This window comes from Balaenoptera acutorostrata, chromosome 6 (assembly GCF_949987535.1).
Source record: "Balaenoptera acutorostrata chromosome 6, mBalAcu1.1, whole genome shotgun sequence".
Lineage (NCBI taxonomy): Eukaryota > Metazoa > Chordata > Mammalia > Artiodactyla > Balaenopteridae > Balaenoptera > Balaenoptera acutorostrata.
Genome location: NC_080069.1, coordinates 122511065 through 122526928, shown reverse-complemented (window position 1 = coordinate 122526928; position 15864 = coordinate 122511065). Strand labels below are relative to the sequence as shown.

At 55.9% G+C, this 15864-nt stretch overlaps 1 protein-coding gene across 3 annotated transcripts in view; it reads left to right on the top strand.

The window, feature by feature from the left end:
* Positions 1-7460, top strand: part of COL5A1 (collagen type V alpha 1 chain) — a 160401-nt gene extending 152941 nt beyond the window's left edge. For all 3 annotated transcript variants that reach the window (XM_057549408.1, XM_057549407.1, XM_057549405.1), the window contains exon 66: positions 5107-7460. In XM_057549408.1, coding sequence (XP_057405391.1) covers positions 5107-5253 — 147 coding nt within the window. In that variant the 3' untranslated portion in view covers positions 5254-7460. The remainder of the gene's footprint in view (positions 1-5106) is intronic.
* Positions 7461-15864: the final 8404 nt, after the last annotated feature.

Genomic DNA, 15864 nt, shown 5'->3' with positions numbered 1-15864 from the left:
CTCTCGTAGAGCAGAGACAGAGCCTGGGGCGGGGCTTGGAGCTCCTTGGCTTCCACGGCAGAAAGGGAAACACTCTGGGTGGCCCTATACGTGTCATCTGGTAAAGGGTGCAGACTGGTTTCCTGGAAGAGAGACCACTCCCTGGAAGGGATGCTGGGAAAATGTATCTTGTGAAGAACCAACTGGGGTGAAAAGGCAGGTGCCCCTGGCCCCCTAATGCAGCTCAGAAGGCTCTTGCACTCTTGAGAGCTTCCTGGGAAGATTCAAGTGCCCCCATGCCTCTTCCTCTCGAAGCTCCCCGCCCAGAAGTTTCCAGCGCTGCTGTCTAACTCAGAACCCGACCTCCCGGCTCTGCAGTCTCCCAGTACAGGGCAAGCTCGGACCTTCCTTAATCCTACAATCCAAAGTCCTCTCCTTCTGGTCCAACGTCTCCTGATGACGTGGGTGTGCTGTCAGCCTCTGGGGCAGCTGCCCATTGCTTGGGCCTTTCAGGACATCACCAGCATCCATGCACCCAAGGCACGAGGAGCACTCCCCACTCCTGGGCGAGAACCGCTGATCAGGGTCTTCGCTTTATTTTGTGAGTGACTTGCCAAGACCCTCAGGGTATGGTGGAGCTGAGTCTCCTAATTCCCACTCCAGCATTCCTCCCACCGCAGTCCCTTCCTGGCATAGCTGCACCTTGAATGCCTCCATCAACAGGGAGCTCACTACCTCCTGAGTCAGCCCAGGCCACGGTTCTGAAGTCTCAGTGTTAGGAAGCTCTTCTGAGAAATGAGCTGGAACCCGCTTGCCCATTATTTCCACCTGTCGTTCCTGTTCTGCTCCCTTAAGGCATGCAGAGAAAACCTGGTTCTAGACCAGAGTTTCTCAGCCTTTGGGGCCGGATGATTCTTTGTTGTGTGTGGGTGTGGCAGGGGAGTAGAAGGGTCCTGTGCATTGTAGGATGTTGAGCAGAATTCCTGGACTTGACCAGCTAGATCCTCTACCCGCTCAGTTGTGACAACCAGAAGTTCCTCCAGACATTGCCACATGCGCCCCGGGGAACAAAATTGCCAGTCTACAGGAAGGACAGTCAAAGATTTGGGGATCGCTCAGAAGGCTGGAAGGACCGGGCTCCTTCGCCTCCACCCAAAGAAGCCAGCCCTGCTGCCCAGGAGCCCCGAAGAGCCCTGAGATCCATGTGACATCCCGACCGTGAGCTTCTCCTTGAGAAAATCAACCACACAGATCCAATTTTCTGCCCCGACGCCAGGAATCCTGGCAGTCATTTCTGAGCTCTGTAGTGGTCCTCTGGGCATCTCCAATGCAGAGGCAAGACTTAGCATCATGGGAATATCTGGATTTGGCGCTTGACATTTTTACTTCTGGAAAAGATGTTACCTTTGAGGAGGTGGAGAGATCATGGCTCTAAACAGAATAATCCTGATGATGGAGAACATGCGCCCAGCAGGCAGGCAGGGGGGGGGGATTCGGGGGAGGGTTGGGCCGAGCAGAGCATGGAGGTGGGGCGTAGGGGCGCCTCTGCAGAACGGCCTGGAGCAGTCAGCGCTCTGTGCACCCCACCCAACTCCACTGCCCACCAGAAGTTCAGCACGGTTTGAAAAGTCACACCCCTCCCAGGTAATCCTGCAGGAGGCCAGAAGGAATGAATGCTAGCTGCCTCCCCCGGGGTGGGGGGGCCTGCTTGATTCACATGGTGATAAGGGCCAGGGCTTCCCTGGTGGCGCAGTGGTTAAGGATCCGCCTGCCAATACAGAGGACACGAGTTCGAGCCCTGGTCCAGGAAGATCCCACATGCCGCGGAGCAACTAAGCCCGTGCACTGCAACTACTGAGCGTGAGCTCTAGAGCTCACATGCCACAACTACTGAGCCCGTGTGCCACAACTACTGAGCCCATGTGCCACAACTACTGAGCCCGCGCGCCTAGAGCCTGTGCTTCGCAACAAGAGAAGCCACCGCAATGAGAAGGCCACGCACCGCAATGAAGAGTAGCCCCCGCTCGCCGCAACTAGAGAAAGCCCGCGCGCAACAACGAAGACCCAGCGCAGCCAAAAATAAATAAATAATATAAATCTATTAAATAAAAAATAAGGGCCAGAGACACTGGGATTTGGACACTGGCACGGTGCAGCTCTGTCGCCTGATGGGTGGGCCACCGAGCAGGGCCGGCCCTGTGGAGGAGCACAGATCACCGGGCAGGAGGCCCAAGGAGCCACGCCACATAAACCCCCTTGTTTGTGCAGCTCTGCGCACCCCCGGGGGCCGTTGCCAGCCCATAAAGGTTATTTATGCCTCAGGAATAACGGGGTAATGGCGCGGCGTGCACACGGCGGCTTACAGCTTACAGATGCCCCCTCTAAGCGCTCTGATCATCGGAGCGCGGGGGCCCCATCGATCCGGGAGAAATCACCCTGCCAGCCGAGCACGCGCCGCCGTCCCTTGTGGGCGGAAGAGACGGGCTCTGGCCCTGCCAAAGCCTGTTTGCCCCATTCCCTGTGGGGAAGGAGAAGGCTGGGCTGCCCAGCCCACTGGCGTGCAAGGCTCAGGCCGCCTGTGGCCGAAGCCGCACAGCTCCCCATGACAGCAGCGGCCCAGGGGAGGCCAGGCCAGACGTCTCACTTGAGTCCCTGCTGGGTGGCGGTCCCTGCTGGGACCGGTGAGGGGGTAGAGCTGGGGCAGGCAGGGTGGACTCTGGCCCCTCCTCACTGGACTGGCCGAGGGAGGGCGAGGGCTCAGCTTCCTCCCAGGGCTCCATCCTGAAGGGGCACAGGTGGGCATCCTCTCTGGGGACCCTGCGTCCAGCCCTGCTGCCCGCCCAGTGCTTCCCAGCAGCTACAAGGCTGCAGTGGTCCTTAGCCCCTTCCCTGGCAGCTCAGTTGGCCATGCTCCCCCAGGCTGGGCCGCGGCCCCTGTGTTGGAAGCTCGTAGCATCTGTGCCCTTGAGCTCCTGGCCGCCAGAGCAGGTCCTTCAGACAGTGTCGCTCAGGGGATGGCCGTGACCCACATGTGTCAGAATTGCCTGAGATGCATCTAAACCACGCAGACGCTGCATCCGCCCTAGGCCTCCTGAATCCCGTCTCTGGAATGGGCCAGAGCCCACGGTGCTAACGAGCTCCCGAGGGGACGCACATTGGCTCATAAGTGCAAGTCCTGGCTTTAAAGTATTTCCAGCCTGGCCTGCTGCGGGCAGGAGTGAGTGCTCTCGTTAAGGCAGGGCTGTGGGGAGGACAAGTTTGCGGGGTCAGGGAGACTCTTCAGGAGGCGACGTCTAGAAACTCACAGAGCAGGTCCCTCCCAGGCTCGGTGCGTTCGTGGAGGCCTGGCCAGGAGCCCTGCCACCATGAGACTTCCTTCCATCCTCTCCACCTCCGTGGAGCTCCAGTTGAGAAAGATGAGCCGCAGAGAGCATATTAGTTATCCATGGCTTGTAACAAATTACCTCCCAAAGTTAACACCTAAAGCAACAAATATTTGTCATTTGACTCAGTTTCCGAGGGCCAGGACTCTGGGGGCAGCTTAGCTGGATGGCTGTGGCCCAGCATCTCTCCCGGTCTGCTTGAGCTGCTGTCACAAATCACTGCAGACCAGGGACTTATCAAGAACAGGCAGTTGTTCCTCACGGTTCTGGAGGCTGCACGTCTGAGCTGGGAGCCAGCTGCAGGGCTCTGGTGGGGGCCCTCCCCCGGGTTACAGACAGCTGCCTTCTCGCTGTGTCCTCACGTGGGGTTAAGAGCTAGCTTTCCGGCTGTTTCTTAAAGGGGCACGAATCCCATTCATGAGGCTCCACTGTGACCTAATTGGCTCCCAGTGGCTCCGCCTCCCAACTCGGTCACACTAAGCTAAGCCTTCCCCACCTGGATCTGGGGGCCACACACAGTCTGTCCCTAATGGTGCCGTGAGGTTGCTGAGCTGCCGTCACATGAAGGTGCCCTCGTGCGGGCTGTTCCTCACCAAGTGGGCTCCCCCTGGGGAGGGATCCGTGGGGAAGATGGGGGCTGGGGCTGTCGTGGAAGCTGCCACCCGGAGAGTGAAGGCCACCTCATAGCAGCTGGACTTACTGAGCGCCTCTCCAGGGCCATGCAGGGCTCCAGGGGCTTTATGTGGTCACCCGGGTGATGGTCACGGCCTCCCCCAGAGGGACGGACCCACGCTGTCCCACGGGAGGGGAACAAGGCCCCGGGAGGCACTGCGTTCTCCCTCAGCTGGACATGCCTCGCTGGGGATCAGACGGGAGGGAGGGCCTCCCCGGGGCCAGATCCAGCTGAGGACATGCCTGGTCCAGTGCGAGGTGGAGAAGGCTGCTGGTCCCAGACAGGTGGGCAGACCGTGTCTACGAGGATCCGGGACCCTCGTCTTGGGGGAATTGCCGGGGGATGGGGCCAGTGCATCCCTGACAAGTGTCCTGATGCTCAGGGTTGGGTGTAGGTGCTGTCTGACCAGGGTGGGCTTGCACCTTCACCCCCTGTATTCTGGGGGGGGGGGGTGACACCACTGCTGGAGCAGTTCTGCCCCTTTCCTGGGGCTCACTCTCCTAATCGGAAACGTGGGGCTCCCGTCCCCCAGGGTGGTGCTGAGCGTGAACTCAGATGCTCACGGGGATGGAACAGGTGGCCGGAGCAAGGCAGGGCCTGACTCATCCCAGCAGCTGCTCCTTCCCCAAGCTCGCCCTGTCCCTCCGTACCTCAGTTTACCCAGTGCTCCTCTGAGGGCGGGGGTAAGGTTCCCTCTCCTCGAACTTGGGAACGCAGATCCCTCTCACTTCCGAGCGTGACCCAGCCTGCTGGTGGCCCCAGGGAGGGCCTGCGGTCAGCTGTCGCTGTCTTGGAATTCTCAGACTTCTTCATCTTCGGACAAGGAGTCCCTGGTGTGGTTGTGCCCCCCTGGCGGGGAGGGGACCCTTGCGCAGCCTCCTTACGCGGGCTCCCGTGCCCCTCCCGGATGATGGGGGGGTGAGGCGGACGTCTTGGGGTGCGCTGCCTGCTCCCCACGGCCCGTCCTGCTGTGGGTGGGTTTTCGGAGCCGCGGTGGGCGTGGCGGGCGTGGATGGCTGGTTCATCTCGGAGCCCCCGCTGACCCGCATCCCCCTCCCTCCCCTCCCCCAGACAAAGAAAGGGTATCAGAAGACCGTTCTGGAAATCGACACCCCCAAGGTGGAGCAAGTGCCCATTGTGGACATCATGTTCAACGACTTTGGTGAAGCGTCACAGAAATTCGGATTTGAAGTGGGGCCGGCTTGCTTCCTGGGCTAGGAGCCGCGAGCCTGGCCCCAAGAGCAACCTCGTGACCTCAGCGCACCGCCCGTGGGTGTCCTGGACGGTGAAGGCCCCTCGTCCCTCCCCACCACGCCGGGCCCACCCCACACCCAGAGAGAGCAAAGGGAAAGAGCCGAGTCCCCGCCCCGGAGACGAATCACATGACATAGATGCCCCGCAGCCGCCCGCCTCCTCCAGCTCCGTTCCGTCTACACCACACTCCCCAGGGAAGGGAACGGGGCCCACGCGTCTTGCCCCCGAGCCCGTGGATCTCGTTCACGGAGAGTCCACAGGGGCCCGGGTGTGGCTGCAGTATTTGGAGATCATGTTTTGTTTTTTGGGTTTTTTTGGAAAAAATTCAACTTGAAGATGTGTATTTCCCCTGACCTTCAAAAATTGTTCTGAGGCAAGCCTTGTAAAGGTCACCTCACCCTCCAGAGCCTCTGTTTTTACAAGATCCATTCACAGGCCAAATGTCATCCTGCATGTGCCTTTCCGATGGATTAAAGGTGCTTTTGTTTTTGTGAGTTTTAAGTAAATATTTGTATTGTATTGTCATAAATGTTCAGTGTCCCTGACTTTCAATCATGCCTGTCAACCCCGCTTCGGTCCCACTGGGAGAATTGAAAAAACAGGTGGGGTGTCCATTGTGGGATGCAGTCCGCACCCTTGCCCGCTCAAGGACGTGTGAGAAATTAGAAGTTTGCCAAGGGCAGCAAGAATTCACCCCACCATTTAAAAAGCAGGTGCCAGTGCCCCTTTCAGACAAGTCTTTGATTAGCTCTGGATTTTATTTTTTAACAGGGAGAAAAAGAAAAAAGGATTTTATACTTTGCCTTCTCCACATGCACTTAGATGAAAACGCAGGCTTAAATTAATTTTAATTGCTTCCTTTTTCCATGTTTCTTCCTGCAGAGCCTGATGGGAGGATGTCCAGGGCAGGGAAACCACATTTTCTCTAGATGATAATTAAATGAAAATTGGTGCTTATTTTTACACTTCTCTTTCGTGGTGCTATCTGTTAAGATCTCCTTGAAGGTGACACTGGGGGTAGCTGCCGGGCCTCGTTCTCCCATCTTTCTCCATCCTGGCTATTGCCTCCACCATCTGGGTTTTTGCCAAGGACATTAAGGTAAATGCGGGTCACCTTCCCTCCCATGGCCCCGTTCTCCTCCCAGACAGCAGTGAAGCCGCCCCAGGCCGGGTACCAATCTTAGGCTGTGCATCTGTGATCTGAAAACACACACACACACACACACACAAAACACATGGTCGCTTTCTGCATGGCCCACAGTGTAACGATGGCAGATTGTATTCTGTTGCCGAATGTTTGTGGTGCTAATTTCTGCGTTTGTTGCAAGAACTGAATTGAAGCAGCCTGTGGCCTCTCAGCTGGGCTGCCTTGGGTGCGGCCTCAGCAGACAGACAAATGTGCAATGAACTCTGTGAGCCCCTCCAGGGTTGCCAGCGGTGCCTTTTCCCCATGAAAGTGATTTGGATTTCCATCTGCAAACGTGCTGGGTGCGGGTCTCAGCCGCGCGGGCGCTCGGGACCGGCCAAGCTCCATCTGAGACTGGTCCTCCTCCCTGAGCAAGGGTGAGGACTGTCAGGGCCAGCAAGGAAAGGCGATCCCTTCACTGTGAAAAGCTGCCCTTGTGCAATGCCCTTTCCTTCCACAATGGGAGAAGCAAGACAGGCCCCGGGGCCCTGCGCCACCTCCTCTGGAGGAGCTGTGACAGTTCCCAGCTCTGGTGCTGTTCTCCGCCCACCCCGCCTCATTGGACCATGGTTCCAGCTTAGGAAACCACTGCGGAGCAAAGCCAAGGGTGACAACACGCCGCCCACGAGGCTTTCCGGAATTCCCCCGGAAACTGAGTCTTGCTCTGGCCAAAGAAAAGTCTGGCTTCGAGATTCTTCCGAACCCAGGATGCCAGCATCTGCCAACGACCCTCTCCTTCATCTCGTCAAAAGAAAAGCCATATCGGAGCATTGCCGTAGGGCGCCCTGTGGGTTTTGTCTAGGTCATGTGATTCCATTTTGATTTCTCATCCTGCCCGAGTTCTCCTTTTATTCTGTCGATCTTTTCCTCCATTGGACCCTTCAAAGCTGTTGTAATTTGTACTGAAGTCAAAATGTGTCCCGTTTTCCCCAGACCACTTAGCTATGGTATATTGCAATAAAATTACTTCTTATATTTGCAGAAATTCTTTTGGCGTAATTTTATTTTTCCCCCCTCATCTACATAATTGGACACGTGTTGGCGAAAAGAAAAAGAAAACGGTTCAAAGAAAACCTATGGTAAAGATTCTAGGACATTAGGCCCTTTAAAACTAGAATGTTGAGTGACACGTTGTACATTTCCTAAAAATCCAGTAGACGTGTTCATACGTTTTAACTGTTATGCCCAGGAAAGGGTGTTTTAAAGTATTTTAAACCTGTGTAACAGAGGAATAATTGTAATCGTTTTTCAATAAATCAAGATTAATGTTTCCACCGTAAACAGATGTGATCGGCTGTCTTCTTAAGTGTGACCAGGGCCTTCCCCTGCATTAAGCCAGTGTGTGACCCCAGTCTCAGGACAGGAGAAACTCTCAAAATCCTGGCCAAGGTCACAGAAAGTGGAAGGAAGCCACTGCCCAAGCCATGCGCCAAGGGAGCTCTTCCTCGGAGGAAGTGGCAGTGGGCGTCCGGAGACAGAGCTGTGCCTTGGGGTGCCCTTGGGTTGTGGTCAGGCACCAGCCCTCCAGGCTTCCTGGGGGAGTTTCCACAAACCTGGGGCATCCCGACCTTGGCAGTGTGCGGGCCTCACTCTCGCCCTGCGGAGGTGGCAGGTCCCCAGACTCCCCCTCTGCTGTCCAGCTACAGAGCGGGATGAGAGTACCCGGCCCCCTGGCTCGTCCTGGCCAGTGACCCTGAGCGGAAGTAGCACGTGGCTCTTCCAGTCTGACATACTGGTTCCCTCTTGCGTGTCACCAGCCACGTTCCCAGAGTGGCTGCGTCCCCGGTGAGTGGGTTCCCGGAGGGAGTCCCTGGCCAACCCTCCAGGGGTGAGCTTACAGCATGAGCGAGAAACATGTTGCTTTCAGCCAACATTGATGTCAGGGATTGTTGTTACTGCAGCAAAACCTAGACCCAGTGGCTCTCAAGAGTGTGGTCCACGGACCATCGGCACGAGCATCTGCGCCTTGTTAGGAATGCAGATTCCTGGGCCCTGCGGCAGACCTGCTGACTCAGACACATTGGGGGAGGCCCCGTCATCTGCGTTTTGACAAGGCCCGCAGGTGATTCTAGGGTTTGCTCGGGTTTGAGATCCACCGGCCTGGACAAACCGGAGCGGATGGGAAAGTGAAACCCGAAGCGGGCAATTCCTTTTACCACACCGATGCGAGTTGGCAGGGCCCCCTGCCAGGCTGTGGAGGCGGGAACCATTGTCAGAAGATGGAAGGCTCCCTGTCTCCAGGGGCAGAACGTGCGGTCAGATCGCTCTTGGCTACCTGGGCGAGCGCACAGGCCGATCGCGAGCAGTAGCGCGTGACCTGGGAAGAGGTCGGAACCAGGACGGTGGTGCAGGCCGCTTGCTCTCGGCTGCACTTGGCACGAAAGGAAACAGAGTCCGCAGGTTCGAGGGTTTTCAGGGCTGGAAGAGGCAACCGTTTCTCGGCATCAGCGGTTAAAGATGAAGTCGAGGAACACTCTGGGGGACAAACGCCAATTAAAGCTCGTTCATCACAGGTCTGAGCAACACATTTGTTGTCTGAAACCTCGGCCTGGATTGCAGTGGCGCCTAATAAGTGACTCAGGAAACAGTGTGGCCCTCCCATCAGAGCCGGACAGGTCGGAAGCTGCTGCACCGACGTCAAGACAGGGAGCGGGGCCGGCGGGGGGTGTAGGAGCTACGGGCCTGGGCGCTGGTCCTTGGAGCCGAATGAGATCCAACGGGCCGGAAGCTGATGACCTGGTCGAGAAGTGTCCTGCAGGGAGAGCCGCCAGCCTGGCCTGAGGAGTCCATGACCGAGACTTAGAGTGACCCTCAGGCCTCCAGGGGTTGCACTGGCCCACAGGTGCCCCGCGGGGCTGGGTGACGGGGCCTGGGAAGACCAGGGGCGGCCTCCCCTCACGGGAGGCAGGTGCTCAAAGGTGAGCAGGCTTAGCCTCGGAGAGGGGAGGGAGGAGACTAACGTTTAAGATCGTAGTGTCCTGAGTGAGACCCATCTGGGGCGAGGCCCTGCAGAGCCCCCACTACCCTGCACCTCCTTCCTCATCCTGGAGACTTTGCAGATGAAAGCACCTGTCCGTAGGCTGGGCCAGAGGATGAGAGCCTGCAGGTGCTGGTATGGCTGGAGACTAGAACCCAGCGAGCACTCCCACCTGTGCATCCCCGGGGATGGGAGCAGTGAAGCTAGACTCACTCGGGTACCGCTCTCCCAGCCCCAGGGCCCGCTCCCCGCCCCTGCACCGTCCATCACGCCCCAGCGACTGGTCCGCAAGAGCTCATCAAGCCCCTGCAGCCACCCACGCCTGGGCTGGGTCTTCTGGAGAAGTGAATGGAGACCTCACACCGGGACTTTGCTGCCCATCTTGGGAGAGGTGAGATCCGTGGAAATGAGGGTACCAGCCCGGGTCTTGGCTGCAGAGCGGCTGAGTATCTGCAGCTCACAGCATCTGTCTCAGGAGCCCTGGAGAGATTGTGCCTAGAACCCCCGCAGGAGCTAGGTAACGGCTGGCCGTTGGTTTTTAGCATTCCCACGGGGCTGCATTAGTTCTTGCTGGATGAGGGGAAACACCTGTCCCCACAAAGGAGAAAGCAGGCCATTGTTCACCGTTTGGAGCTGGAATTAATCCAAGCTTCCCATGTTGGATAAGATGTCCTCAGTGCCCCTTATCTTAGCACTGCTGCCCCATGTCCTAGGGTGCCCTTGGACTGGCAGGAGGGGATGGAGTGAGGGAGGGAGGGAGGGAGGAAAATGTGTGCACACCCATTTGGCATGAGGGCGGGGGCTTTGCTAAGAGGCTTCTGCTGCTGCAGAGCTGGGGCTCCTGGGCTCCAGATCTTGGGGCACGAGTCCTTTCGTATCTGCCAGGGCTCTTGGCCTCCAAGAGCTGAGCCTGCCTCGGGCAGCGCCTCCATTTGGATGGTAGATGGGTGTGGAGACATCTGTCTGTCTCAGCCGACCTGCCTGGCTGGGGCCCAGGAGGGCCGGGATCCTACTGATTTCTGGGTCCTGGACAGGCTGGCGGCTGATAAGTGGCCGAGTCTGGGAGATCCGGCTCCTCACCCCCTGCCTAGGGTGCCCTACATCTTCTTAGAGGAAAGGAGGGAGGGAGGAGGGGCAGCCTCAGCTCTCGGTGCTTTCCCTCGGGGAAGGACTCCTGCAGAAAGCGTGCTCCCCCCCCTGCCTTCCTTGCCCCAACCTACCCCTCCCACCCCCAAAAGTTCTGCTACCAGACATTCATTCAATGACACTTTATTGAGTGCCTGCTCTGTGCCAGGCACTGGTACCCAAAAGAGGGGTGACAAGGAGCTCAAATGGGTACAGTATAGACGTACTGACTTGGAAACACAGAACAAGGGGAAACAGAGCCTGATGATGATGTGTCAGGACTCAGGGTGCAAGGCCTACCCAGCGCCTGGGGAGGATGCAGGAGGGAGGCATGCCCACGTGGAAGTGGTACACATCTGCCTGGATTTCCTCTGAGAAGTAGTCCAGGGAGAAGGGAAGGCAGGACTCAGCTTGTGCCTCAGCCAGGAAAATAATCACTTTCCAGTAATCCACCAGGAGTCAAGACGTCAACAAAAGCCACATGCACAAAACATCCTGCTTTCTTTTTATATTTTTATTTTTCCAAATTGACAAACGGAGATCACGTAGATTTGGGAGAAGTCCAATTCCCAGGCCTCTGTAGGGAGCTGACGTGTTTGACGGTGCAAGAATTTTGCTTCACTAGGGACTTTCTCAAATTCATTTTAAAACTAGAAACCTCAATGGTTAGGACGATCTAAAAGACTCTAATTGTGGGAGACGGACTAGGGACGCCACTTTCAGCATTTGTATCGTTTATTGCCACATAACAAGTTACCCCCAAACGTAGCTGAAAATAAAACACAGGCATCATCTGACATTTCTCTGGGTCAGGAACCTGGACATAGCTGTCTGGTCCTCACATCAGGGTCTCTAACACATCTACAAGCAAGGTATCATGTGACTAAGGTCTCATCTGGAGACCCGACTGGGGAAAGATCCCATGAGATGTGTGTTTGCGAGATGTGTGTGCACGTCCTCGTGAGGAGGGTGTGCTCCTCGTCGACTTTGAGGCCTCAGGCATGTTTCCAACTGTGATGCGTGGGGACAGGTCAGAAGTGAGGTGTCCAGGTGTTCCTCACCTGTAAAATGCTTGGCCAGGCTGTGGAGTCAAATGTGATCATGCATGAGAAGCGCTTCGTCCTGGGGCCTCAGCATCCACGTCGTGTGATAGCTCTGCACCCCCAGCGCCCACCCCACCTGTGCACTCACTGTGCGTAAGCCCAGTGATCTCAGGATACAGGGCGGCACGCCTCTGACGTTTATCATTGACCAATCTCTAAGTGCCCAGCACCTGCGGGGTGTGCAGCCCTGGGCTGGCAAGTGAGCAGATAGAGGGAAGAGAAGGACATCCTGCTTCCCGTCAGCTTAAGTGCATCTGAAGACACCGGACTCACGGCCGCCACTCCAGAGAACTGTCCAGAGGTGATCAGATCCACAGGCTGAGGGATGGGTCCGCTGAGAGTCGGCTGGAGTGAGCAGGAGGAGGTGTGACCGAGCCTTGGACAGTAGGTGGAATTTGGAGACGTGCAGAAGATGCCTTTGGAATTCCTTGTGTGTACCTCTGTGATGTCTGTCTGTCTGTCTGTCTGTCTGTCTGCCAAAAGACTGGTGGAATGCTCGTCGATAGAGAGGGCCCTTTGCACTTGAAGGCTGGATACTGGAGCTGATCCTCTGCAACTGACATTCCAGAAGATGAGGGAGAAAATTGCAGAGAGGCAGGGTCCATGGCTTGGCAGAAGGAACCCCACTTTCCACCACTGGAGCCCAAGCAGCCTGTGTGGGGGGCTTGGGGCGCATACCACCAGCCCACCTTGATCCAGCTGCCTCCTTGGCCCGCAGCAAAGGCCACAGGGCTGTGAATACGGAGGAGATGCAGACCCTGCCCTCGGGTGCTCCCATGCAGGCGGAGGTCCACACGCACATGGAAACGGGGCTCTCAGGTGCTCACTGCTCGTCTCCTGAGCCGCGCTGCCTGAAAGGCACCAGCAAGCTGAGAAAAGGGGGCCAGACATGGAGAAGGGTGGGGTCCCCACAAACCCCCATCATCAGGAGACTTCACGGTGAAGAGGATTGGGGCCAGGTCGGGACGATGAGCTGGATCTGACTCCCGTCACCCTGCCTGTCCCCACTCAGCTCAGGGGAAGCCCCCGCCTGGGCTGGGTCCCTCCCTCCGAGGGGCTTCCTGGGCCTGGAGGAGTGTACACAGAGCCAGCTGGGGCGGCTGGCAAACATCCCAGCTCACCCCCACCACATCCACTCCATCCCTGGAGCCCTGGGGCTCAGGCTTCTCTCAATCCTGCTGCTTCATCTCTGCATGGGCAGCACGCAAATCCCACCACGTGCTCCCCCAGGCGGGTCTCCCCCCGACCCAGCCTGGGGCTCTGGGTCAGGTCCTGCGGTCTTGCTCACCGGCCCTCACGATGGGCTGGGAATCGCTCAGTGTGGTGCCTGGCACGCCACAAAGGCTGTACAGTGAGTGTGCTGTGATGGCCCCGGACTGCACACTCTTTAGAGGCAGAGGCTGGTAATATTGTCAGCGAGAGTTCAGCTTGGCCCAGGCTTTGCTTCTGGTGACAGTTGGCTGGGATTGGAGTGGACTATCCATCAGGGCTCCATAGCCAGGCTCCTGGTGGCACAGACGGTGTCAATCCAGGGCTCCATGCCTGGGGCTTCTGGGACCAGGCAATACGAGAGCTTCAGAATGAAGGAAGAGAGGTTTGTCATGGGAGGGAGGCGGTGCTTCCTCGCCATGCGCACAGAAAGCCTGTGTAGTCAGAGCTCAGGGCCTGGAAGGCACTGGAAAGTGCTGGCAGAAGCCTGCATCTAGGTCACCTGGAAGGTTTGTTAAAACATAGGTTCCTGGGCCCTCCCTCCCCTGGTGATTCAGCAGCTCTGGATGGTGCTTAGAACTTGTAATTCCCCAAATTTCCCAGGCATCCTACTGCTGCTTGGAAACTAAGAAGAATTAGTATCATCTGTAGTTCTTCCGGTCTTGACCCCAACCCAGTCTGGCCACAGAAAAGGCAGGTGCCTCCTGCATACTGGATTTTACAACGGCTCGAGCATATACCCAGATCCCCTCCAGCCCTGGCTCCCCCGATTCTAAAATTCCACTGTAAAGAAATTTGTTCCTTTTGTCTAAAGTGCATCTCTTTAAAATGCAAGTCTTTCAAAGACTTGAGCGGTGTTTCTTCTTATTAGTGATCTTTCGATAGAAATCAGTTTGACAACCTGATTTAGAGTGGAATTTGGTGCAGGAAGACAGAGTTTAAGGAGGAAAGGAAAGGATGCAGGACCCTTCTGACGGGTGGAGGTGATAAGTGTGGGGTCGATTTCACCTCTTTAAACCGCTTGTCAGAGGACGAGGGTGTATTTCTCTCCTGCCTGAGACCCCAGTGGACATGACCACGGATGGGGAACATCAGGGCTGCACATGGTGTTTGTTCCACCCTGGTTGACCTCACGTTCCCTCTGGGATGACATGAATGGGGCTCAGGCAGAAGAGAATGAAATGACCCAGTGAGAAGAGGTTTACAGGTGAGGGAGGGAGGAAGGGGCACTGCAACTGAGCAGTCATCGTGAGAAGAGTCACGGGACAGGGACACATGTGCCGTGGGTTGTGAAGAGAGCATCCCCAGGTTGGCCAAGGGACAGAAGGATAACGAAGGTGACAAGGATACGGGCCTGGCCCAGATGTGATGGAGGCTCTGAACACTTTCTGGGGCGGACAGTCTGTCCTGGAGTCAAGGACGGACGTCCAGGGAAAGGTTTGGGGAGCAGGAGATGGACGTGATCAGGGCTGAGCGGTAGAGACGTGGACCTGATATTTCGGTGTGGAGGGAGGCCTGGAAGGCACAGAGGCCTGGTTGAAGGTCCTTCAGCAGTGCAGTGGGGAGGAAAGAACGTGACTGAAGGAAGGAATGCCCGTGCCCTGCACCAACATCCTGCTTGCGGCAGGGGTGATGTCGGTCTTACTGCGCCATCTCCTACCAGTGATCTCCTCTTTACTGTCTCGGACACCCCAGCCTCCTTGCTTTTTCTCAAATCCACCAAGATCTCTTCCTCTTGCTGTAAGACTCTCACCTGAAACATTGCATGTCCGACCCATGCCTCTCAGTTCCCTGCTCAAATGCCACCTCTTCCAAGAGGCTTTGTGGAACTAAGAGCTTAAAACAACTTACCCTCCAGACTTCTAGGGTCTAATCATTGGAAGATGGCATACATTGTATTAACCCTCCTGCCAATAAAACAATAAAGTCTAGAGTATCTATGAAAATACAACTATTAGAGGGCAGTGGAGAGGGACTAAAAGCAGATAGAAACTGGATGCGGGGTAAGATCGACAGTTACTCTGACCATCTCCTGAGGGCTCTCCCGGTCCATGGGATGCAGGGATACCATCATTCAAGCAGATGAGGCTGTCTCATTGGGCTGGGGACTTGGGTAAGAGATCCAGGCTACCGGGTGAGGAGTGGGGTGGAAATCCTAAAAAAGAGGAAGCCACGTCAGGAAAGCCCCTAAGTCTGCTACAAACCCTCTCCTGTCCTTGGCTGATGGCTGATCTGAACACGTGTGAGGTGAGATGCCCATGATGCACTGGGGGAACTGGCTGGGAGGCTGACACAGCTGAGTGGAGATTTCAGCACTGCCCAGTGTCAGGGTATAGTTTGAGTTCAAGTCCCATCATTTTGGATGGATTTGATAAACACCTCAGGCTTTCCCCCAGGGAGCCCAACCCTTAAGTAGAAGGACAGTATCCCAGGGCTGAAGTTTCTCCCCTGGGATTAAGGACAAAATAGAGCCACTATAGCAAGCCTAGAGCCGAGACCCCCCAGGCTCAAAGTGATCCCACCCACCTGCCTGCCAGCACCAAGTTCATCTCTCTTCTGAGGAAGAGCTCAGAATTCAGAGTCTCTGTAACACAGTATCCACAATGTCTGACACAGAATCAAGATTCACTAGACACACAAAAGAAGAAAAACATGACCCATAATCAAGAGGGGAAAAGTCAATAGAAACAAATGAATGGTTGCCTCAGATGTTGGAATTTACAGAAAAGGACTTCAAAATAAGTAGGATAAATATATTCAATAATATATAAGGAAAGATGGATATAATGAGTAAAAAAATGGGGGTTTCAAGAGAGATAAGAAAGCTAAAAAATGAACCAATTGTAAATATTAGAAATAAAAATTGCAGTATATGAAATAAAAAATTCATTGGATAAAGAAGACATACAGATGGCCAATAGGCACATGAAAAGATGCTCATTATCGCTAATTATCATAGAAATGTAAATCAAAAC